The following is a 24482-nucleotide window of genomic DNA, read 5'->3' as shown; positions in this document are numbered from 1 at the left end:
AGGGAAAGTTGGACATGCCACAGGTCATACAGGATGAGCTAAGGGTGAGTGGGGGTTATAATTGTAAGTAGTTAAGAGGAGGCAGTTTGACAAATGTCCGAATGTTTAGCAAAACAACAGTACTAGATTCCCTGGGGGCGGGGACCAACGCTGTAATCTCCCCAACCATGGGCTTTTGAGAAGGTTTACAATAGCAAATAAAGACTCCCTCTTGTAGAGCAGGCCTCAAATGCAATCAGAGGGCAGTTGGTTACCCTCAAACCCCCCATACCACTTTGCACCAGTGGGTATATCTTCCCCCGGCTGGTTAGTGTTGTATCTCACTGGGTCCACGGCTGGGCTTAGACCATGGATAACTTCTCTGTCTCAGCACCTTGAAAGCAGGCCAGCAAGGAGGAGCCTCCAGCTCAGTTCCTCCCCATCCTCTATCCCCTGTCACCAAGCTATGGGTGATGTGCTTACCATTTGGTCTTACTACCTAGTTTGGGTAGGCAACCAAGAGCAATGACAGTAGCCTGTGTCAAGTCTGCGCTCTTGAACTCTGCTCCCCAGCAGAACACTCTGGAATAATAGAGTCTACTACAACTGTGGTGCCCAATTTGGTAACCACTGGCCAGGCATGGCTGTGGAGCATCTGCAATGTAGTTTGTATGACTAAGAAGCAGAAGTGTGATCATCTTTAATTTGAATCAATGTAACAGTTTCAGAGAGAGACCCTTCAGGTGGCAGGCAGGGAGGAAGCCAGATGGGGGAAAGAGAGCCTATTGGTTGCTATAAAGTTCCACCGTGTGGAAAGACACTTGTGTCTTTCTCTCGCAGCCACTCTCCCATTCCAGGATGGTCGCCAGGCCCCTTCCTGAGATGACCTCTGCTGAACAGATTCAAAACCAGGGACATGGAGGGCATGCCAAGCCCTGCAGAAAGAGACTAGAATGTGGGAAACGCTAGGCCCTGCTGCTTAGCAGGCATTCCGCAAGTAGGAATGAGTCTCGCTGCCAAGATGTGTCTGGTTAACACACCTGCCTGCTGGAGAGGCACAAGAGGAGCCCGGGGCTCCTGCCAGGAACTCCCCAGCTAGGCCCAGGCCTGCTCCCCACATCTCTCCCCAGCTCTGGCAAAAGATGGAGCAATGCCACGTCAGGGCCTCCCACCCCAAGAGGCTTTTGTTAGGCATCTTGCGGGGGATGGGGGGGGGGGGGACGAGGACTCACAGGAATGGCTCCTAACTGATTAGGTGTTCAGCAGGGGGCAGGCACCCAAAAGGAGGCTAGTCTAGTCAGGAGACTCATTTGCAAGCTAAGAACCAAGCAGGCCCTGGAAGGCACGGACCTGGAGTTCAGGCCTGACTCCCAGAAAGGACACCAAGATAGAGTGGAGTGGAGGTGGAGACAAACAGGGGCACACACACAGCAGATTGCAGCCTCTGGTTCTAGACTTCTGCCTTAGGGCAGCTCCCTGGGCCAACCCTTTCCCCACCGTCCCCAGGAAAGCTACACTAGCTAGCTGGTCCCACGAATGCTGAGGGTTCTAGCCACATGCGGCGCTCAATTTTCCCTCTGCAGAGAGAACATCCTTGTTCTGGATATATTTTTTGAAGCTCTCAATTACGAGACAATTGAACAGAAGAAGGCGTATGAAGTTGCTGCCTTACTTGGTGAGTCCTAATGTCTGTCACATAAATTTCCACGTCTCTTAAGGAGGGGTGGGGGTGGGGAGGTGGGCGGAAGGCGGCAGACAGCCATGAGGAGGCAAACTTTTTAATGTCCTAATTGCTCTCTCCATGTGTGCTTGCTGTGCTAGAGGTTATAGGGCCAGTTCACCAGTCAGCCCAGGCCTGAGACTCCCCTGTGGAGTGAGGACTGGACACAGAGGTCTCCCCGAGCTTCTCCAGGCCTGCCCGCTAGGATTCCATAGTCTCCACCTCCAGGCTGGATCAGCAACCCAGGGCCTGAATGCTGGCAGAAGCACGGAAGGAGGAGATGCTCAGCTTGGGTGGTCACCAGACATCCAAACTATCAGGGTCCCTGACGGAGCCAGGACAGCAGTGCGCTGAGAAGCTGTGTGCTGTCCCCTGAACCCAGAGGCCTTTCTCAAACAGGAAAGAAGAGCTGATCCCTCCAGAGGGCCAGCAGCCTGACTGCCACTCCCACACAAGTTTACTTTGGCTTTCCTGGTCCTGGTGGAACATAATTTACACGAGGAATTAAGTTCAACCCTGCCCTGGGGCCATTTGGACACTCATATTCTGGCCAAGGGACTAGGCCTCAACCTGTGCCACCTCCTCCTACCCATTGGATAGAAAGGACCTAGAGCCTAGGAGTAATGGCTGTTGTCCCCAAGACCGGAACTAAAGTGACAGTAGCGTCCTGGGAGGGGCAGGTTCCACTTCAAAGTAGAGAAGGAAGAGTGGGCTTCGGATCCAAGGAATTCTGAAGGCCAGCTGAGAGGAGACAAAGGGCTCCCCCTTGCTGAGCCTTGGGATTCCGTAAAACAGGATCCCTACCACCCACTGTGTTGGTCTGACTTTTCATGGCTGAAAATGCCTGAGCAAAACAACTTAAAGAGGGGAAGGCCTTGCCTGGGCCCAGGTTTCAGGGTTTTCAGTCCAGTGTGTGGGAACACGATGGAATTGAGTAGCTAGCATCATGGCAGCCAGAAAATAGGGAGAAGAAGAGAGGGGAGGGAAAGACAGTGTGTGTGTGTGTGTGTGTGTGTGTGTGTGTGTTGTGTGTGTGTGTGCGCGCGTGCCTGTACCAGCCGACTCTCCTTTTTCCTTTTTCCCTTTCTAGTCCACCCAGGCCTCCAGCCCATTGGGTGGTGCCTGCCATAGAGCTGTTCCCTCCTAGTTAATCATCTTTAAATGTCCTTAACAACCCACCCACAGCTATGCTTTACCAGTCTCTAGGTGCTTCTCAATCTAGTCAAGTTGACAGTGGAGATGAGCCATCGTCCCAACCTTTCTGTGGCAGTCAGCTCAGATCACGTCCATCACTAGCCCTCTATGGCACCTGGATAGTCACCATGCCAGAACTCCAGCCCCATCTGTATGACCAGGGCCATCTGTGGCACCTGGATAGTCACCATGCCAGAAACCCAGCCCCATCTGTATGACCATGGCCATGTGAGCTTCTCTATACTCCATCTAGGAGGATAAGGACAAAGCCTTTGTTCAGGGCCAACTACGTTGAGGTAGCTGTCACTTAGGCCTCAGAGGTTATTGTGATTTAAGGCCCTGAGCCACAGAGCACAGGCCAAGCCTCTCACTTCTCCCTGGAAGGTCTGACTGCTATTTCCCCTGTCCTTTCCAAAGAGGATCAAGCTTGCATGTGCTTGCACCCCTACTTATTCAAGTTCTCCTCCTCCCTCCCTTCTTCCCTCCCCCTCTCCCTCTGCCTCCCTCTCTCCCTCTTTCCCAATCTCTATCTCTGTCTATCACACAGAGAGAGAGAGACAGACAGACAGACGGACAGACAGACAGACAAGACAGAGAGACAGAGCAAAAAGGGTCCAGGCTTTGAATCTGTCATGTCTGCATTTGATATAAGGATGAGCTGGTTCCCAGCATCTTGATCCCACCCCAAATAGCCTGTGCGGACATAGTGCGGCCATCTGTGCCTCCTGTGAGGGAAGCGTGTGACACACACAAGCCTTCCGCCATCAGGCCCTGGCCCAGTCTTCTCTCACTACTACCCGATACACACACCACTCAGCATCCCCATGTTAACACACACAACATGCACACTGAAACCAACCTGCAGATCCATGTACCCATGATGCTCCAGAACCAACACCCACACACACACACGCGCGCATGCACGCGTGTGCACACACACACACACACACACACACACACACACACACACAGCTACACAGCCCCGTGTTCCACCGCATAGCTTCAGAGGCACATCCATGTACACTGCCAACCTAGGCAGACACATTTCATGCCTATATGCCCACATACCCATTACGTACACCTACACGGTACACGCAAGAACACACACCCATACTTACACAATGTTCACATATGCTATACACACTCAGGCACACTCCAGCCGTATTCATCACACACACGTGGGCACATTGTGTGTGCCTAGACAGAGATAAGCACTCACATAACACAAGCAACGATCAGATGGACTGCCTACACACATTCTGCACCCTGTCTGTACTAACTGCATTCCGGTTGGGCTGTACCTCAGTGCAAACGCACACCTCGTACCTGACACACTCATACAGACGTACACACTGCCCAGTAAGCTTCCACTAGAACAACGGGGCTGGAAGGGAACAAAAGGAAGCCATCTTGAGCCCAGGGAGGTAGGGTTATCACATACAGCTGAACAAATTAGCAGGGCTATTACACACAGGTGACTAGGGAGATGGGGCTATTATAGTCAGCTGAGCAAGGAGGCAGGTTCCACTCCTCTCCAGTAGGAGCAGTCTTCAGGCCCTAAACACCCGGGGGAGAAAGCTGTGGTGGACAATTTCTGCACACACTATCAATATTGACACACAGCCAGGGGCAGGCATTGCCATCCCTCTGAGCCTCACCCAGGAAAGGCTTTGTCGCTCCCATGAGGCAGAGGCACCAAGGTTCTTGACATGGCAGTGCCCATACCAGCAATACACATTCACTATACTAGCCAATGAACCTCATCGCTGAGTGACCAGCTCCAACCCTGCTGGCTCTCAGAGCTGAGTGAGGTGAAGGTGGGCCTGTCAGAGGACTGGCCCTCCCGTGGCAAGGCCCGGGCTTTCCTTGGAGAAGGCACGCTCGAGAGCTCCGGCTTCTGCATTCATCCTCTCTTCCCCGCTACCTGGGTCTCTGTGTGTAAACCTGATCTCTGCTCTTTTTCCTTCCTCTGCAGGTGACATTGGTGGCCAGATGGGATTGTTTATCGGTGCTAGCATCCTTACAATACTAGAGCTCTTTGATTATATTTATGAGGTATGATCTGGGGTTGCCCTTGGGGAAGTGACCAAATGGGGGAACACCCAAACTCAAATCAGAGCATGGCGGAGGTGAAGGCACCACCCCACCCACACGAAGCCACTTCTCCTAAGCACAGGGCAGGAGGCTTAAGGAGAGGTGGTTGTGAAAGAAATGGCAGCCCTGCTCCTCTCTTTGGACCTGGCCTATGCTGCAGAGAGGGAGTGGGGGGATGAGAAGAGGGCAGATTGTGCAGGGGGGCATTCACACACACACACACACACACACACATTCATACCACATTCACAGATCTGCATACCACACACACCACACTCAGGAGTATACACCACCCACAAACCTATCCTCTGGTTGGCGTGTCTTCTAAGTACTATCTTTCATGGCCTAGCCAACCCTCAGGAGTGGGCATCCTCATCAATCCCCAGAGAGGAGATCACAGTGCCTCCCAGCCACTTCTGCCACTCACAGTCTGGGGAGATGTAACCTTAAAGGCACCTGGGGCCATCTTTCTGAAAGACTCTCAAACAGAGGCCCAGGAGCACGCCACCTCTTACAAGTTCCTAACCCCAGGCAAGAGTAAGCCCACCTGGACTACTCTGCCCAGGGTTAATCTGGGCAGAAAGCCGGGCTTGGCCATCTGCCTAAAGAGAGCTAAGTTGGTGGGCTAACCCACCTATGAATGGGTTCGTGCCAGCACCGCCCCACCTCCAGTGATCACCTGGAGACCTCCACGTCCCTGGCCACAGATGGGCAAGTCACACCAGGCTGGGGGTGCCTGCCTGAAACACGTGGTGGTTCTATAGGTCCTACAGCACCCCTACACTGCACAGTCCCTCCGGACCCTGATTCCCTGGGAAGGCAAAATACCCCGAGCAGTCACTTTGGTAGAGCAGCCCAGAAACTCATGTCTCTCAGAATGATGACTACAAACCAAATAAGGCCACATTCTTAATCTGCCCTATCTATTAATTCCTGTGAAAGGTGACACGAAGTGAACGGCACATTAAGCCACATTAGATAGGATACTTCAGAACTACCCTTAATTGCTACAAATAAAGTGCTATGACCTTGGGCGTGCCCTCACCTTGTGGAAGTAGCAGCCCTTGAAAGTGATTAGTGAAGCTAGGTGTGGTGGGATGTATCTGTCATCCCAACGCTGGGGCAGGAGGATGGTGAACTTGAGGCCCACCTGAGCTACGCAGTTGAGAAAGAGACCCCAGGATGTTCCCTAGGACCCGTGGAGATGTGAGTGTACTATCACCTTTAGCTTATTTACTGGAGAAAGCCGTCCACACAGTGAGGCAGACAGAGCTGTCCCCCTACCCTCCTCAAAGCTCTGTTTGGAGCAACAAAAACCACTTGGAGGCCAAAAGGCGAGCTTGAGAGAATGAGGCCCCCAAGAGCCGTCCACCTGGCAGAGCTCTTGCTGTGGTCTGTACAGCCGCAGCCCACACAGCCACTGCCCTTAGGATGGGGATTCGGCCTTTGGCCCTTGCATCCTCCTCCCAGCCTGACTGTCCACGTCTTGTCTTTCCTTACAGCTGATCAAAGAGAAGCTTTTAGACCTGCTCGGCAAAGAAGAGGAAGAAGGGAGCCATGATGAGAACATGGTAAGAACAGCTGTCCGTGGGCCAGCTGTGCAGGCCGTGTGAATGGAGACCTGGGGCCGGGCAGGAAGGACCTGAGTCTCTGCATGTGTTTCCGTGGCCTGTGACACCCTCTCATGCACCAAATCCCAAGGACACTCCAGCTGGGCCACATCCCAAAACTCAGCGATTCAGCAATGAGTGGAACTAACCCCAATTGGTGTTTCCAAGGGTGGCTCCTTCTTCGGACCACAGGGCTGCTCCCCTCCCGCTCCCCTCCCCCTCCCCCTAACCCTTCCCCTCCCCCTCCCCCTAACCCTTCCCCCACTCCTACAACAGAGTTTCTATGTATATCTTCTTCCATGTTCCCTAAGGGTGGGAAATGCACAATTGTCAACTGTCCTCCATCCATGTGAAGGGGACACAGAGGCAATAGTACACAATACAGCTGGTGACTACCGTATTCTGGCTACAGGGTGGGCACCACCGGTTCTGTGTGTCCCTGTGGGTCTTGTCACCGTAGCCACCATAGACGAAGGTCTACCTTTATCTTCTTTTTTCCTTTGATGCCACTGAGGCCCAGAGGCCAGAGTTACATGCTTTTGAGTGTGGGGGCTATAAACGGCTTTCTCCAGTAAATAAGCTAATGGTGGTAGTACGCCCACATCTCCAGGGAACATCCTGGGGTCTCTTTCCGCTGCCTCTAACCGCTGCCTTCTCCTTGTAGCCAGAGGCAGCACCCTTCCCTTTCATGCCGGTCCACCATTCTTTTTACATAGCTCCTCCCAGGTTGACTGAGGCAGGTATCTCAGTACTGCACCCCAAACTAGCCTTGCGAGAAGCATGCTTGAGCAGCCACTGCCTCGCAAAAAAAAAAAAAAAAAAAAAATTTACTAGTCCCAAATGGACCCCAGCCCTTTCTGTGAGGCTCCCCATTTCTATTCCAGATACTGTCTCATTACACCGCTCCCAGACAAGAAGCCTGGTGTTGAATTCCTGGACTCCTAAAGCCTCTGCTGAAGAGAAGGCAAAAGGAAACAGCAAAGAGGCAAAGAGCCTAGGCTCTGCCCTTAGTTGTCTTGGCCACCACCTAGGTCCTCTGAGTCCTAGCTGTGTGCCTGGGGGAAGTTCCTTAGGCTCCCTAAGCATCTGCATAAGAGCAGAAAGCCTCAGAGGGGCCTCTCAGGGTCAAGAGACATAGTGCTCGAATTTCATGGATTTCACGGACAGCTAGTGCTCCAAAAGCCATGGCTCCCTCCCCACCTCCCTCCCTTCCTTAGAAAGTCTCAGAGTTAAAGCCACTCTGTCTCCCTCAAATCTCTCTCTCCACACTCCTCCCACCCAGACCGCAGCACTGAATCCCTGATACAACATCCTGCTTGGTGCTCTCTCCTCTCCTGTCATTCTACACACTACAGCCTGGGAGCTTGGGAAGAAGCAGACCATCTCAGGCCCACCCTACTCAGGGACTCTGTTTCCTCAGGGCCAACCTGGAAGCTCTGATCAGCTTCCATCCGACCTTTAAAGATTTCTTTATTTATTATATATACACTATCCTGCCTGCAAGCCAGAAGAGGACACCAGAACTCATTATAGATGGTTGTGAGCCACCATGTGGTTGCTGGGAATTGAACTCATGACCTTTGGAAGAGCAGTCGGTGCTCTTAACCTCTGAGCCATCTCTCCAGCCCCCCATCTGACCTTTAGAGCAGCATTTCTCAACTCATGGGTCGCAACCCCTTTTGGCAGTGGGGGGAGGGAGAGGAGGTTGGGGGGCGTGGTCACATATCCTGCACATCAGATATTTTCATTACAACTCATAACAGTAGCAAAATTACAGTTATGAGGTAGCATTGAAATAATTTTATGGTTGGGGGTCACCACAACGTGAGGAGCTATATGAAAAGGTTGCAGCATTAGCAAGGTTGAGAAGCACTGGTCTGAAGGCCCCCATCCTGCCTCACAGGACTTTGCAGTAAGTAGGTTTTTCTGAATGCATGACAAGTGCCTCCTTTCTTTTCCCTGCAGAGCACCTGTGACACAATGCCAAACCACTCTGAAACCATCAGCCACACTGTGAATGTGCCCCTGCAGACAGCTCTGGGCACCCTGGAGGAGATTGCCTGCTGACACCTCTCAGGCAACCCAGCACCTCCAAACAGACCTTAAAGGCCCAAGACCCAGGACAGGGGACAGCAAGCTCAGGTGGGACAGCCCCTGAATGAGAAAAAGAAGCAAGAGCGACCCCCCTCCCTATGCACACATTGCGAACTTCTGCCAAACCTCACTCTGGCCACATCTGACATGAACCGTCCCGGGGGCCCTGTCATGTGTCCCTCGTAGGACCGATGATGAGTCACACTCCGGAACTGCCCAAGAACTAACCTGCCATCACATCTCACTGCCAGATGTACAAAGCACCTGCATGCTCAGACTTCTCACGGCGCCACCTCCACGTCTGTCTTGTACATGATCTTTTTCTCCATGTGATTTCTAAAGCCCACTCTGCGGCCCATGCTGTGGACCCAGGTTCCAGCCCCAATGTCACCCTGAGCCCAGCTCTGGAGTCAAAACGGCACCATCCAGAAGGAAACCACAGAACTCTCTACAACGTTTGATCCTTGTGTTGTGTGTGAAGGTTCTTAGCCTTGTCCCCAAACTGGCCCACGGGGCTCCCATACTACAGGTGACCAATGCCAACCTCCTTCCTATTCCAGCACCTGTGGAGGTGGTACAGTGGCCTGGGTGACCCCCAGTATTTGTCCACGGAGCCACGTCGTTCTCTCCCTGTGACACAACTATGGAGTCTGATTTTTTTGTTTTGTTTTGTTTTGTTTTGTTTTGTTTTGTTTTGTTTTGTTTTGTTTGGGGCAGGGACTGTTTTTGTTCGTCTACTGAAGATGTTTTTGTTTTATGGTCCTCGGTTTTGATGTTCTAAGGTTCAATTTGGGTTTTCCATTTCTTCGGAGTTTATTTATTCGTGCTTCGAACCACAGTCATATTAAAAGCTGGTCTTGTGGAAGTGGCCACATAATCCTGCCTTTTCTCTGCATCGAGGTCTCTGTCTCTGAGGGCTAAGGAAAACCTCAGACCTGCCAGCCAAAAGCTTTGGAGAAGGTTGGCAAGGCTTCACCCACGGTGCTTGCCTTTATAAGATGTGTGCACTGTGTATTTCATCCTAAGTCACAACTTTGTTAGTTGACTACATGATCCATTAACAAGTCAAAACCTGTGTTCTGCAGGACAGCCAATGGTTGTAAGTGTTATGAAACAGGGAGAGGCAGAGAAGGCCACCCATGACAGAAAACCTTAGCAGAGACCTTCCAGGGCTCCTGTGCTCTGTCTGCAACCCTGGGTCCTCCCAACCCTGTCTATGAGTTCAGGCTAAACAAGGCCCAATGTGGCCTCTCACCACCACCTGACACTCTCTCAAGCCCAAAGTTCTACCCCCCACGAAACTGACCTGCCTTGTCCCTCCAGCGGTCACATTGGCAGCATCTTGTTCCCTGTGGCTCCTAAGAGGGATAGCCAAATGGAACACGAGGCTGAAGGCGCCTTTGCTGTGGCATGCCCCCCTGTGACGCCTCTGGATGGCAAGTGAGAACTTCTTGCTTTGGCAGAACCACACCGCGCTGCTTCCATGGTAACAGTTCCTCTGGGCTGGGGTTTTTATTCCAACCACAAATCCCTACCCCTCCTAACCCAGAGCCTGCCCCAGCTGTGGAGACAGGCCTGAGGTGGCTTGTGTCTTTACTCCAGTGTGCATATGCATGGGTAGAACAGGCCAGAACAGGGGCTCAGGGTTCTAGTCTCTATTCTATCTCCTTCTCAGGGTTCTAGTCTCTCTTCTCAGGGTTCTAGTCTCTATTCTATCTCCTTCTCTCCACTTCCTCATCACACAGTGATTTCTCCAGTGTGCTGAACTGAAGAATCTCACATAACGAGGCACTTTGCAGCTGTGGCCCATGACCCTCTCCTCTCAGTAGCTGATTGTGGTGACACTTTGACCCTCTCTGGGCACGCTCCCTTGATTGGAGAATAGTTACAACATACCTGTGTGAAAGGAAGGTACAGGGCCAGGTAATGTAAGACTCCTTCAGGTTGCAAGTCCTGTGGTGCCATTCTACCCTCCACCAGATGGAACAAGTTTTACACATACAACTGTCATACAGATGCGCGGCCGGGAGATGGAGGTCACGAAAACAGCAAAGACAGCTGGGAAGGAACCTATTGAAATGCCCAGCCCCACACTCACATATACACAAACTCTCTACAGGGGTTGTCCAAACTGTTAACAACTCTTGTTTTACTTTTTTTATTTTTGTTTTTGTTTTTGTTTTCAAGAAAGGGTTTTTCTGCATAGCCTTGGCTGTCCTGGACTCTCTTTGTAGACTAGGCTGGCCTCGAACTCACAACGATCCGCCTGACTCTGACTCCCTGAGTGCTGGGATTACAGGCGTGCGCCACCGTGCCCAGCTTGTTAACAATTCTTAAGAATGTAGAGTGGCACAGAAAGCTTCCTGTGCTATTTTCTATCATGGAAGCAGTAAATCATTAGCAGTGTAATGTTGTTTAAAACAATGTATCATCTCGCTGTTCTATAAGGTCTGGCACCCGTCTCAGTGGGCTAAGGTAACAGCAATATTGCATCTCTCTCTAGAAACTTCAGGGGAGGATACACTTCCTTACCTCATCTGTCCTCTAGAGGCCCTTGACTCGTGACCCCGTCCTACTTTCAAGTTAGCTTAAGCTGGTTAAATCTTCTCACATCACATAAGCAGGACCTTCCATAGTCACATCCCTCTCCAGCTCTGTCCTCCTCCCTCTGCCCTCCTCCCTCTGCCCTCCTCCCTCTGCCCTCCTCCCTCTGCCCTCCTCCCTCTGCCCTCCTCCCTCTGCCCTCCTCCCTCTGCCCTCCTCCCTCTTAAAGGCTCCTTGTGGCTACACTGGGCCCACCAGCAAGTCCAGGACAATCTGCTGTCTAGCAAGGTTATTCCCCCTGGCACATCTGCAAAGGCTCTTTTACTCTGTAGGGTCACAAGGGAGCAGGAGGTAAGCATCTTCACGGGCAATCACTCCTATCAGACCACATGGCCTAATGTCCTTATTTTTCAAATGAATACACCCAACTGGGCTGGGGAGAGACTGACCTGGGGTCACCCACAGAATGAGTGGCTGTGCTTAAGACACTCCTCAGCTGCCAGGCTCACAACTCTATTTGTAGACCTACCATGATGACTCAAAGCAAGAAGGGCCAAAAGTGATTTTTTTCTCCCCAAGACTTTACCAGGCCATAAACGTCTCTTGTGAGATAAATTCAGCCCTTGCTTCACCCAACTGGAAGTGTCCCTCTGGTGGCTGGGCTGTCAAATGTTGGAAGGACAGAGGTCTGAAGGCTGGCCTCCCAGGAGCTCCAGTCAGGGACACGAACAGAGTGAAGTATCTATTTGGCTTCTCTAGGATCCTGTCTGATGCCTCTGCCTTCTCCCAATTTGACAACTCCATACATTTTTAAAAATTGATACCTGAAGATGCTGTTTGAACTGCTTCAGTGGATTTCCAGCTTCCTTCCAGGAAAAACATAAGGGTGAGGAATCATTTTGTGATGGGACAAAGACTGTTCAGACACATTTATATTGCTTTGGGCTGCACACATCTATGAATTTCTTCCTTTTCGGGGGAGTCTGGCTTTGTTCAGTTTAGGGCGAGTCTATGTACTAAATGTATTTAAATGTTCACACACACACACACACACACACACACACACACACACACACACACACACACACACTATCCAAGTAAGTATCCTAAGAAATGTATATACAGATGATTTCAGAGTGATGATCGGGAGGGCACAGAAGACACAGTCTAGGCAATGACCAAAGCTAACACACAGACTTGCCGTTGAGAACAAGGCCATGTCCCATACCTCAAGGCTGGATTCTTGGTGCCTTGGAGGCTGAGATAAGCTGACTGATGAGTGGCCCTAGGCCTCACAGATAGAGTCTGCCAGGCGGCTGCAGTCAGTGGAGTGAAAGGAATGGGTTTTTCTGCAGGCATCCGAGCTGTGCCAGGGACTGAGCTGGCTGCACACGGGCTGTTGCCTTGTTGTTTTTGGCAAAGGCACCAGAGCTATTTTATTTTCCTCTCTCCAGCTTGAAGCTATTTTTGTGAATGTTTTAACTGTGAAAATGCCTAGAAAGTAGCTTCAAGCGTGGCAGGAGCACTGATGAGGCTCCTAGAGGTCCCTGAGGGTCTGGCTCCTAGAGGTGGCAACAGGAGCCTGCTACCCACAGGTGTGAGCTTGCCAGGGGACTCTCTCCTTCCAGGAAGCTTGGCTCAGCTCACCTGAGCAGAGGGACCCAAGGAGAAGCCTGATGGCCACTTGTTTCCCAGACACTCAGGGACTTCCACTCCAGGAACGTGCAGATTCAGAGAGGCCAAAGAATTCCCTCTGCAGGAGAGTTCAGCCAGTCCAGATCCACATACAGCGGGGCCGTCCCCATATTGTATGAAGCAAGTTTTCTGCCAGAGGTGGAGGAAGGAACTGGGGGGTATGGGGAGGTAGGGGGTAGGGGGTGGAGGTGGGGAGTGGAAGTGCAAGGGTGAGGGGAATGGGGGGCAAGAGGCTAATAGCCAAAACATGAAGAACACAGGTCTACCATTCATTTCACCTCAACTGTTGCGTACCAGGCGTTTGCCCTCAGGAAGTTTATAGTCTGAATGGAAATTCTAACAAATAAATATACAGATGGACTGGGGTCCCAGTTGAAGGGGCATGAAAGGAGGTGTAAGCCAAATCCAGGAGATTAGAATAGGGAGAATTTAAGGGGCGTGACACAAGTCAGGGGAACCCAAGCAAAGACATGAAAGGGGAAGTGAACGTGCTCATGCTTGCACGCACGTGTGCACAGAGAGAGAGAGAGAGAGAGAGAGGGAGGGAGGGAGGGAGGGAGGGAGGGAGGGAGGGAGGGAGGGAGGGAGGGAGAGAAGAGATCCAAGGGTACATAAGACACTTTCCCCAAGGTTTCCTCATTACTTTTGCTTTTTGTAACATACTGATTCTTCATCTTGTTTGGATCACTGATTTGCTTTAGAATAAAGTGAAGCTATGAATTCTCCCTCCCACCCACCCAGGAATGATGCTCATGACCATGAGAATAGGCATATTATTTAACATATAATTATAGGATTCTGAGTCCCTGGACTCGTCTATGACCCTCTATGGGTCCACTGATGCTGGCTGTGGTCTAGAAAGTGCTGACCCCACGCCAGCACACAAAGAGCCATTGATGTTTTCCTCTCCCCACGTGGCATAATGGCTGTCTTTTTTTTTTTTTTTTTCAACTTGCAAGGAGGAAAAAAAAAAGCTAGGATTTGATCAATTTCAATTTTTTTCCTTAATTTTTTTTTAAACCTTTGACACCTGCTGCAGCCTGTGAGCAAGCATGTTCTCACAGATGGCAACGTGAATGAGTGAGCAGAAAATGAATAGGCACAGGAAAACTCAGGAACATGATTTCATAAAAATTATTTTATGCCTATGGAGACTCTGAGGGCTGGGGAGACCTGCATACATGAACAGCAAGCATAGCACCTGCTTTCCAGGTGTGTTCACAATCTGGTTGCTGAAGGAGAGAAATAAGTCCATGACGTTCTTGGGTGACGTGGCGTTCAACATGTCCTGGCTGTTGAATTTTTTTTTTTTTTCTTCGAGACAGGGTTTCTCTTCTGCATAGTTTTGGCTGTCCCAGAACTCACTCTGCAGACCAGGCTGGCCTCAAACTCACAGAGATCCGCCTGCCTCTAGGATTAAAGGTGTGTGCCACCACTGCCCAGCTTCATTTTAGTAGAGTTTCTATTGCTTTGACAAGGCATCATGACCCAAAGCAACTTGGGAAGGAAAGAGTTCATTTCACCTTACATGTGCCAATCATAGTCCACCATAGGAAGTCATGGCAGGAACCTGGAGGCAGAAGCTGATGCAAAGACCACAGAGGTGTGCTGCTTACTGACTTGCCCTTCACGGCTTGTTCTACCTGCTTTCTTGTAGAAGCCAGGACCACCAGCTCAGGGGTGGCAACTGCTCCTACCACTTCAGTCATTAGTCAAGACAATACCTTCACAGACTTGCCTAAAGGCCAGTTTTATAGATGTATTTTACTCAGGTGTGGCTCCCTCTTCTTAGATAGCTCTGGCTTGCGTCAAGTTGACATAATTATCCAGCACAGATGAGAAGCTTGTTTGATTGATCAAAGCTCCACGCCCTGAGGACAAACACCTGTGGATGGTGTGGGAGGCAGGATTTAGACGCCTGCGCTCCTTGCAGATCTCTGTGCCACGTTCATTTGCCCAACTTCCCACTCTCCTGGGCCGTTTGTCTTTAAAATAATTCCAGCTTTTGTGGTGTCCTTTCAAAGGGAATTACATCCAACTTGAACCTGACACAGAATCTTTGCTGGGCATCCACTCTTAGCCAGCTCAAATAGTCTCGAGACAGCGAGAAAGCAGCTGACATCTGTAACCTGAGTTCACCACGCGTCACTATGTGCCAGGTACAGTGCCAGGTCCTGGGGGGGTCCCTACACTAAGAGAATTCTTTTTAAATTTTCCGTACAATATATTTTGACTATGCTCTTTTTTTCCTCCTCCTCCACTGCATGAGCTGTATCATGTCAGCTGAGTTCTGGAACTTTTCTTTTTTTTTCTTTCTTTCTTTTTTTTTTTTTTTTTTCGAGACAAGGTTTCTCTGTGTAACCTTGGCTGTCCTGGACTTGCTTTGTAGATCAGGCTGGCCTCGAACTCACAGAGATCCACCTGCCTCTGCCTCCCCCACCAAGTGCTGAGATTACAGGTGTGTGCCACCGTGCCTGGCTTCTAGACCTTTTCTAAGGGTGGAGTTTCTTTGACAATGAGGATGACTCCTCCTCTGTTGACCAAGAAGGCGCTAAGGCAAACTCTGGGAAATTCCCCTGTGGGGCCTGACCTTTTTAAGTCAGAAAAGACAGACATCCCATCCCACACACGCTGGCTCTATCGAGACTGGTGGTTACTGAAGTGGCAGAAGGATTCGTGGCCACACACTAGCTGGTGAGACAGAGGATGTTCTGGTTTCAGTGTCTGGCCAAGCAAAGGGCAGGAGGTGGTAGCACACACACACATCACTCAAGGATCTCAGGCAATGCTGAGTTTTATCTGAGCAGAGGACACCTTCCAGGTCCCAGAGTGTTCGCTGTGCCGTCTGCCAAAGAAGGGCATCGGCAAAGCCTAGGAGAGCTGCCAGGAGCCATGCCTCTGACCTGCACTTACATATAGGGGACAGCTAACCCAGCATCCCCCGAGCATGGCTTCATCCTTTGGTTAATGACAAAGAAAACCCTGCTTAAAATCTGTCTCCTAGAGCCATTCTAGCCTGGAATGGAGACACTGAACATGATACTCCCACCCCCACTCCATAGAAACGTCTGCCACTTCAGCCAAACTCATTTTCCTCCCTCTCTTCATACCCTCTCCTCTTCCTCTTCCTCCCCCCCCCCCCGCCCCAGCAAATAGTGAAAGGGACACAGTGCAGGTCTCCAGGTAGGCAGGACCTAAAGGCACCCACTGGTCCCCCAAGGCGGCTGGAGCTTGGTCTGTCCACCCAAAGCTCAGGAAAGCACACAGGAGACATTTCGTGAGTCTGGCTGTACCAAGCAATGTGATGGTCACGTCTCTGCCTGTAGCATTCAGGGTGACCAATTAGTTCTTCTGGCCCCAAAGGAATGCTGAACTCCCCGACATGAGTGACTGGTAGGCACTCAGTAGATGTTTGCTGGTGTCAGTTGATGTTCGTGTACCAGTTGGGCCTTCAGCAGGTTCATCTATTTGTTGGGCAATCAGTTCAGCTGTTCTACATGCAGGACACAAAAGAAACACTCAAAGTCTCTGTTCTCTTTGTGCTTTATAATCTAGTAAAAGAGACTGTGTGTGTGTGTGTGTGTGTGTGTGTGTGTGTGTGTGCGCGCGCGCGCGCCTGTGTCTGTGTGTCTGTAGATGTGTGTCTGTGTCTGTAGATGTGTTTTCAGATGTGCATGAAATCATGGCTGACAGAGAGACCTGATAAGGTAGTGAGTGACAAGGACAGTGAGGTGCCTCCTTCAGTTCTGGTTGTCAGAGATCCACTCTGAGAAGGTGAGATTAAGGGAAGTCCTGACTGAAGAAAGGATAAATCAGTAAAAAAAAAAAAAGAAGACTGATGCAATGGCCTTCCTGGGAGCTGCAAAGGCCCTTCTGTGGCTTGTTGCATCCAAAGCACAGAGTCAGTGAAGGGAAGTATAAGGAATGAGGGAGCGAGGTACCAAAAGCATGCTCATCAGGGGACTCGCCTCCAGGACACACAGGCACTGGGGTCAAAGCTCAGAAGGGCTGAGGGACAACTCTGGTCACCTGAGCCCTTCTACACCAAGAGCAAATGCATGTCAAGCTGAAGGTGAGAAAAGACACTGTGGTCAGAACGCACAAGGTGAGGTTGGAGGCGGTGGCATGCCAGGGCTGAGAACAAGGCAAGAGGCAGGGAGCCTCTGAGAAGCCATCGCAACTGTTCCAACAGAGAGAGATGAGGGCTTGAGTAAATGCAGCCCAGGGCGAGAGAAAGTGGGAGTTTCCAGAGCTGTTAAGGCCAGAGGCTGAGAAGTGCTTAGTCTCCAAAGCCCACTTTTCTTTTAAAGCCGGTCAAGGGGATACATATTTATAATCCCAATGTTGGAGAAGCAGAGACAGACCCCTGGGGCCCACAGCCCACCTAGCTACCCTAATCAATGAGCCCAGTAAGAGACCCTGTTTCAAAAAGCAAGGTGAACAGTGCCTGAGGAACACCACCAAGGTTCACTTCTGAGCTCCACATGTGCCTGCACACAGACATACAGAGAAGGGGGGAGGGCACACATACAACCAAAAAAAAAAAAAAAAAAGAAAGAAAGTACACAAAATGTTGTGAGCAGAGGACTGTAGGGGAGAGTGATGGGGAGACACCGGGGTTCCTAGCATAGCTGAGCATTTCTCTTAGGAAGTGCATGTGGGGGAGCTAACGTACTGTCAACCATCACCGTAAGCCAGACCTTCCTAACTCTGATCAGAGCACTCACTCCTGGTCACTCCTTCTCTGTCTCTACCCGTTCCCAGTCAACTCCTTAGCCAAAGCCTCTAGGGTTCCCTTGTCTGGACCTGGCACTGCTCAGCCTCACCTGAGGCCAAAGGCTGTGACAGCAGCCTCCACATCCTTTATAACAACTCTCCCCTTGGTTCCAAGGACCACATTCCACCCTTTGCTGGGCTCCTTTTCCAAGGGCCACTGGAGCAATCAGGCAATGCAGACACAGACATCTGAAGTTACAGCATCCAAGACAGATGAGACTTGGGTCTCTGACCTTTTATCCATGTAGGGGTCTCGGGTACAAATTGTCCTTCCCTATACCTGTGTCCTTATCTACAGAACGGGGATGATAGTGGTACCCACATCACTATTATCATCCCAGGGCATAAATCAGATAATGCATGCCGCATGGTCAGCACAGGGCACTTTGTGATTTAATAGATCCATTAGTCATCAATGTCACCTCTTAGCAGGACATTTTATCACTGTCCACTTGGATAAACAGCTCCCGTGTTTTGTTATCCATTGACCAGTCCAGCTGTAGATGGAAACCCATCTATTCCATCAGCCGTAGATGCTCAGCCAGCCCTCTAGTACCTGTTGGGAACAATACTACAGTGACATCTCCCTAGAAGCCACCAACCATGCCTCACCTTAAGGTTTAACACACACACAAGGTCCAGTGAACACTCTTCTAGAGGATACTACAATCTGAAACCAAGGCTCGTCCTCCTCACACACCATCCTCCCATCATCTCTAGTGCTGCGCTGGCTAATTTTATGTCAACTTCGCATAGGCTAGAGTCATCTGAGAGGAGGGAACCCAACTGAGAAGATGCCTCCACAGCGCTGGGCTGTAGGCAAGCCTGTAGAACATTTCCTAAATTAGTGATTGATGTGGGAGGTCCCAGCGATGTGGGTGGGATCATGCTTGGGCTGATAGTCCTGGATTCTATAAGAATGCAGGCTCAGCAAGCCATAGGGAGCAAGCAAGTAAGCAGCACCCCTCCACGGCCTTTGCATTAGCTCCCACCTTGTCTGAATTCCTGTCCTGACTCCCTTCAGTGATGGACAGCGATGTGGAAGTGTAAGCCTAATAAACCCTCTCCTCCCCAAGTTGCTTTTGGTCATGATGTTCTATCATAGCCATAGTGACCCTAACTAAGACAATTCCTAGTCCAGCAGTTTCCAGACTCACCTACCTTGCTCCTTTAAATACAGGTAACTGAGACAGCGCTCCCTACCAGTGGGAGCAGTGCCACCTTCCTCCGAACTTACCACGCACTGGAAAAGGCACTCTGCATTTTTCTACCTTAAAACCGCTGGCAAGCCTCATCCCATCTTAAAGGTAGGTAGCGCATGGTGACTTCCCCTTCCAGGAAGTGACCAGCTATTAATATCAGTGACACTTGAACACACACACACACACACACACACACACACACACACACACACACACACACACACACACGCCCCTAGAGGGCACTAAGGAGCAAGATGGCCGATAAAAGCTGGGGAAATCCCTGTGGCTCTTCACCTGCAGTCATTCTCCACCACCTCAGGACGCCAGAGTGAGAGCTACGGCATGGTGGCAGCCCTCTGCAGTCACAGCTGCAGAAAGCAAGCATCTCCCAAGACCTTTCCAAATATACCAGGAGTTCACAACACCAGGCTAATCTAGGGTTGCCAGGTAAAGATACAGCAGCTCCCAGTTAAAATTGAATTTCAGATACACAATCAGGTTCTTCAATGTTGGTTTGAGCCATACAAGGTTGCAATTACAACTTTATGTTCAAGTTGCTTGTTCTGCGTCTGAAGTTCAAATTCAACCAGAGCATCCTATTTTTTTGTTCTGGTTTGGGTTTTTGTTAAACTCCGGCAACTCTAGGCCCAAACTCTGCCAGGTATGCAGAAGGTAGGCACTGCCCCTGTTCTCAAGCCTTCCACGATGGGCTTCTTGAAGTCCTCATGAAGCCAAGCCCAGCTAAGCAAGTGAGAGGACAGACAGAGGGACAAGAGGTGGCTTTGACTCCAGCTGGGCGCCTGCAGACCCTCAGAAAACAGAGACATGTGCTTGTGTCAAATTACACTTTTATGAGTTGGCTTGTCTTCCCAAACCTGGGTCAGGAGCAAATCCACACTTCCCAACCAACTGTGTGTGGCTTGGACCATCTGGAGGGGGCCCTAGAAGTCACAGCCATCCACCCAGTCACTGAGGTCTCTGCCCTGGCAGTGGTGCCTCCAGGCCTCCCTGGGGAGAGAAAACAAGGAGGAAGAGACTCCACATCAGCTTCTGCCCTTCATCCTGTTCAGAGAGCAGGAGAAACACAGCTCAATACTGACAGAGATGCAAGGATGGGGGCTACAAGGATGGAGAGCAACAAGTAGGCTGAGCTAAGCAGCAAGCAATCACCTAGGGGAAAGTTTTTTTAAGGAAGAGAATGGCCATAAAAAGCCAACACCTAATTGCCTTATTTTACCACTGAAGATACAAACAAGGATGCTGGAACTTACCCGCAGGTCCTCATCAAAGGGTTACAGGCTTCAATCTGGGGCCCAAGTATAAAACTCCTTTCCTACACTCAAGAGCTTCTGGGGACAGTGAGACCACCTTGCATGTGAATAGCCCTTCACAGTTTACATGCCTTGTGTGTGTATAGCCCTTCACAGTTTACATGCCTTGTGTGTGTATAGCCCTTCACAGTTTACATGCCTTGTGTGTGTATAGCCCTTCACAGTTTACATGCCTTGTGTGTGTGTATAGCCCTTCATAGTTTACATGCTTTACATGTGTACAGCCCTTCACAGTTTATATGCCTTATATCTGTACAGCCCTTCACAGTTTACATGCCAGCACACCCTTTACCCACTGATGACTACTTCCCTCCTGTCCCCAGATGGTCTATTATGTAGAATGGGTAGACATCTCCCCTGTTTGCCAAATGAAGAACTCAGGAAGTGATGTAAACTTATCCATGGATACATGCACAGTCAGCATTTCTTGGTTGCCTCTTTTGGGATCATTCCTTTGGTGTGTGTGTGTGCGCGTGCACGTGTGGGAGTGTCATTTCTCAGGAGGTATCCACCTTGTTTTTTGAAACAGGATCTCTTGCTGAACCTGGAGCTTACCAATTAAGCTAGACTGGTTGGCCAATGAGCCTCAGAAATTTGTCTGTCTCTGCCTCCCTAGTTCTGGGATTACAAATGCCAACATGCCCGGCATGTTCTGGGCATCAAAACATCACTCTTGCATGATGAGCAATCATCAGGGACTTAAAATGTCTCCTCAGTCCCATCACATCTGACATCTTGAGAAAGATAAGTCAGAGAGTCCTGGGGTCCAACGTTCTCAAGAATCCCAAGCTCTGAAGATTGCTATCCGTTACGATGTCAATGTCAAAGAGCCTCATGCTCAGTAGTGCACCGGAAAGACATCTAAACAGCCCTCAGCCACAAGGGGGTGACTGTCCTTTCCAATCACTATAAGATACTTAAGAAAATACAGATCTCAGCTATCTTTGACACTCGGAACCTACCTGGCCCTTGCATGCCTGCAGCCCCAGTGCATGTAAGTAAAAGGGATGGGCAGCACTGAACCTTCTGGGCCCACTTCTTCCATTATTAGCCTCAGACTCTCAAGAGTCGTCCATGCCAGGAATTCACTCAGAGTGGGTAACAGATGTTCTTTGGTTTCATCTATTAGGATCAGGTCTTCCACTCTACAGTAGGCGTACCAAGACTGCAGGCTCTCGGGATAGTACCTGAGCCTGCCTTGTCTCTTCTTGATTTTATAAACACACTCTGTGTCCTACAGAGCTGGCTTTACCCCAAACTCACTTCTTAGGGCTTCGACTATTCTCAGACCAACCAAGAGGTGTCCATTTCAAGGAACGTGTCCGAAATAGCTCCAGATTCACTCATCTCCATCCCTCCTCTTTCTCTTGGGCCATATCTCACCTATCCCTGGTTGTGTCATCAGTAATTATCTGGGTTCTCCTAAGCCCCAACACTGGTTGTGAGGTTCAGTTCATAAAGCTATGGGATGTGTTGCCTACGACAAAGTACATACTCATAGACAGCCAGCCAGGTCCCTGGTGCTACCCTCCAGCCCGGGCCACAGCAGGGGATTCCAATGGGAGGGACTCACCAAGAGCCCAGACCCTCGGGCTCTTGAACTATCTTCATGAGACAGATGACAGAATCCTTGAGGTCAGCATTCAACAAGTCTGGGGTGGGAGGAGAGGAGAGAAATACAGTGAGGGGGCAGAAAACAGGGTGCACTCTCTCTCTCTCTCTCTCTCTCTCTCTCTCTCTCTCTCTCTCTCTCACCCCCCCCCACACACACACATGCACCCTCACTCCACCTCTAGAAACAGATCTTACCCCATCCCTCCCCTCTCCCATTTTTCCCTCCATTCCTGTAGCTCTAAGGCCATCTGCCAGCCCATACCCCCAAATCATAGTCACAGAAGCCCTTCCCTCTCTGCTTGCCCCCCTTACCCATCTCCTGGGGGGTCTTCACCCAGAGACGAGGACAGAGGAAGAAAACTAAACTACAAAAAAGTGAAAGCTCGTGCAGGGCCCAGCTCTGGCCTACCTGTGCAGTACAGCTGGCAAATGTTGGGGCCATTTGGGGTAAGATTTCTGCACCACTTCCGGCTGCTGATCTGGAAGATGCCACTGTTGGTGCTTCCATCAGCTTCGTGATCCACAGCAGCCGTATTGAAGCCACTTGTGTAGTACGCAAGGCAGATCCCTACCAAGGGCAGACACGGGGTTTGAGGTCAGGTGGGCGACCCACCACAGACCAAAGTGTTCACCATCAACTCCTACACACCAGCTCCCTCTGCCCCACAGAGACGACAGCGGGTACCCTCCCATCGACTTTGCAGATGCATCAATCTAGGGTCAGAGGTCAAAGTGACTTCCCCAAGGTTATATACAATTGCCTCGAAGCAAAGGTCAGGACTGGGCCTTAGCCTTCCTGACTCAGGATGTCCATCTTCCCACTCTCCCATTGCTCAGTATATAGAAGGCCTTGCTGCATTTGTTGAGTGAATATTTAGAGGCAAGATTAGGAAGACACAGGAAGGTTCTACAAAGGCCAGGACTAGAGACAAAATGAATCCAGCTGTGGCTGTAGTTTACAAACTCCTGAGACCGCCACTAGTTCACAATGCTTGGTGCTACTGGCTTGTTCAATTTGCCATCTAACTTTCAGCAGGCGTGTTCGATCCTCGTGGCCAAGATAAAGTGTAACCTACTAAGCTGTTGGGTCCTTTCCTGGCTACCAGCAGCGGTGGTTGGAATCTGGCTGCCTGTTGCCTGCCTCGTATGTGGTTAGCTCAGGCCTGGGTGCTGTCCACCTGTTGTCTCGTTGAGTTCTGATTTTTACAAAGAAGGATTATATCCCCCAAAAGCCTCCAAGGCCCTTGAATGAGTAGGAGGAAAGACAAGAGGCGTGAGTGGAGGGAGAAAGGAGAAGGCTCTCACAGTCAGCCAGGTTATAACCCCGGTAGCCGTCCAGACCGAAGTCGTTCAGCACTTTGGCCAGCTCACAGCGACTGAAGACCTTGGCCTTGCTGGAGGCAAGCAAGCAGCTGAGCAGATAGGCCAGGGCCAGCCAAGTGATCCTAGGCAGGCACAGCTGTCTTCTGGAAGCCTGGCTCCTAGCTTCCATGTCGTCGTGGCAGGCGTAGAGGGCTCAACTATGGGATGGCAGACAATTCACCCGCACTGGCCAAGAGTCCAGACAGCTGCCCCTTGGAAGAAGAAGGGAACAATAGGGTCTGAGTGTAGCCTGGGAGAGAAGTGAAAGGGCGTCCAGAAGACAAGGCTCCCTCCCTGAGGGGACACGAGGCATGCTCCTGAGACCTTGGACAGAGTTCCTGGAGCCCCACTCATGGGGTTTCCCTTCCAGCCCCTGGCTTCTATCTGCCAGCTTGAGTTAAGTCAGGGATACAATCAGCATGGCACCCGTGGCACCCTCCCACGTGGAAGGCCTTCCTTCCACACACTGATACTAAGCAGTGCCGAAATCTCCATCCTCACCACCCCTCCTCACCTTGCAAGAGCACCCTAAAACTCACCCATCTCATTTGCTCTACTCTACTCTGTCACTCAGCCCTGCTGGCAGATCCCCATGTCACAGGGACTTCAGCCACTGCTGACCTTTAGCCTCATGGTTCCTCCTCAGGCCTGATGGCCTTCAATTCCGCTGTCTTTGTCACCTCATATGCTCTTGCCATTTCCCCATCTTGTCATCAGTTCATACTTCAGCCACTCTGCAGCCATCTTCTCCAATCTCTCCCTGGCCATGCCATCAAACACACCTACCCATGTCTCTCACACACTTTGCCCACCAATCTTCCTCTCTGCCATCCCAACAGCAAAGATGGAACCACTCACATGGTCTCCCAAACCGAGTGTTCTTTGTGCGGTATTCAAGTGGAAGGGGTGGGGGCTGGAGTATGGCACGACGGTTGAGACCATTCAATGTTCTTGTGGGGCATCTGAGTTTGGTCCCCAGTATCTATACCAAGAAACTCATATCACCTGTAGCCCCAGCTCCAGAGTACCCGATGCCCTCCACAGGCACCAGAACTCAAGTGCACATAGACACGCACATACCCATAATTTAAAATGCTTAAACTTTAAAAACAAATAAAAAATTAAAAAAAAAAAAAAGTAGAAAGGGAATACTAGAGACAGAAGAGTATAGCCTGGGATGGCGAAACAGGGAGATGGAAGAAAGGGGAAGATCAACCCAAACTGAGAGTGTATCATTAAAAATGCCACAAGGGAACTTGCTACTTTG

At 50.6% G+C, this 24482-nt stretch overlaps 2 protein-coding genes across 3 annotated transcripts in view; one reads left to right on the top strand and one right to left on the bottom strand.

Annotated features, from left to right (window-relative positions):
• The window catches only part of LOC127200056 (acid-sensing ion channel 2-like), a 269275-nt gene extending 259924 nt beyond the window's left edge, over nt 1-9351 (top strand). For both annotated transcript variants that reach the window (XM_051158114.1, XM_051158113.1), the window contains 4 exons: nt 1563-1654; nt 4869-4948; nt 6490-6558; nt 8563-9351. In XM_051158114.1, coding sequence (XP_051014071.1) covers nt 1563-1654; nt 4869-4948; nt 6490-6558; nt 8563-8664 — 343 coding nt within the window. In that variant the 3' untranslated portion in view covers nt 8665-9351. The remainder of the gene's footprint in view (nt 1-1562; nt 1655-4868; nt 4949-6489; nt 6559-8562) is intronic.
• Nucleotides 9352-19799: 10448 nt separating this feature from the next.
• On the bottom strand, nt 19800-23371 carry Spaca3 (sperm acrosome associated 3). The gene is made up of 4 exons (XM_051157802.1): nt 23159-23371; nt 22263-22421; nt 21813-21891; nt 19800-19916 (listed from the first exon to the last, which is right to left on the bottom strand). Exons 1-4 carry the CDS (start codon nt 23343-23345, stop codon nt 19850-19852), a joined length of 492 nt encoding a protein of 163 aa, XP_051013759.1. The 5' UTR covers nt 23346-23371; the 3' UTR covers nt 19800-19849.
• Nucleotides 23372-24482: the final 1111 nt, after the last annotated feature.

The sequence above is a fragment of the Acomys russatus genome, chromosome 16 (assembly GCF_903995435.1).
Source record: "Acomys russatus chromosome 16, mAcoRus1.1, whole genome shotgun sequence".
Classification (NCBI taxonomy): domain Eukaryota; kingdom Metazoa; phylum Chordata; class Mammalia; order Rodentia; family Muridae; genus Acomys; species Acomys russatus.
Note: the sequence above shows the minus strand (reverse complement) of the source record. Positions and strands in the feature narration are given on the sequence as shown.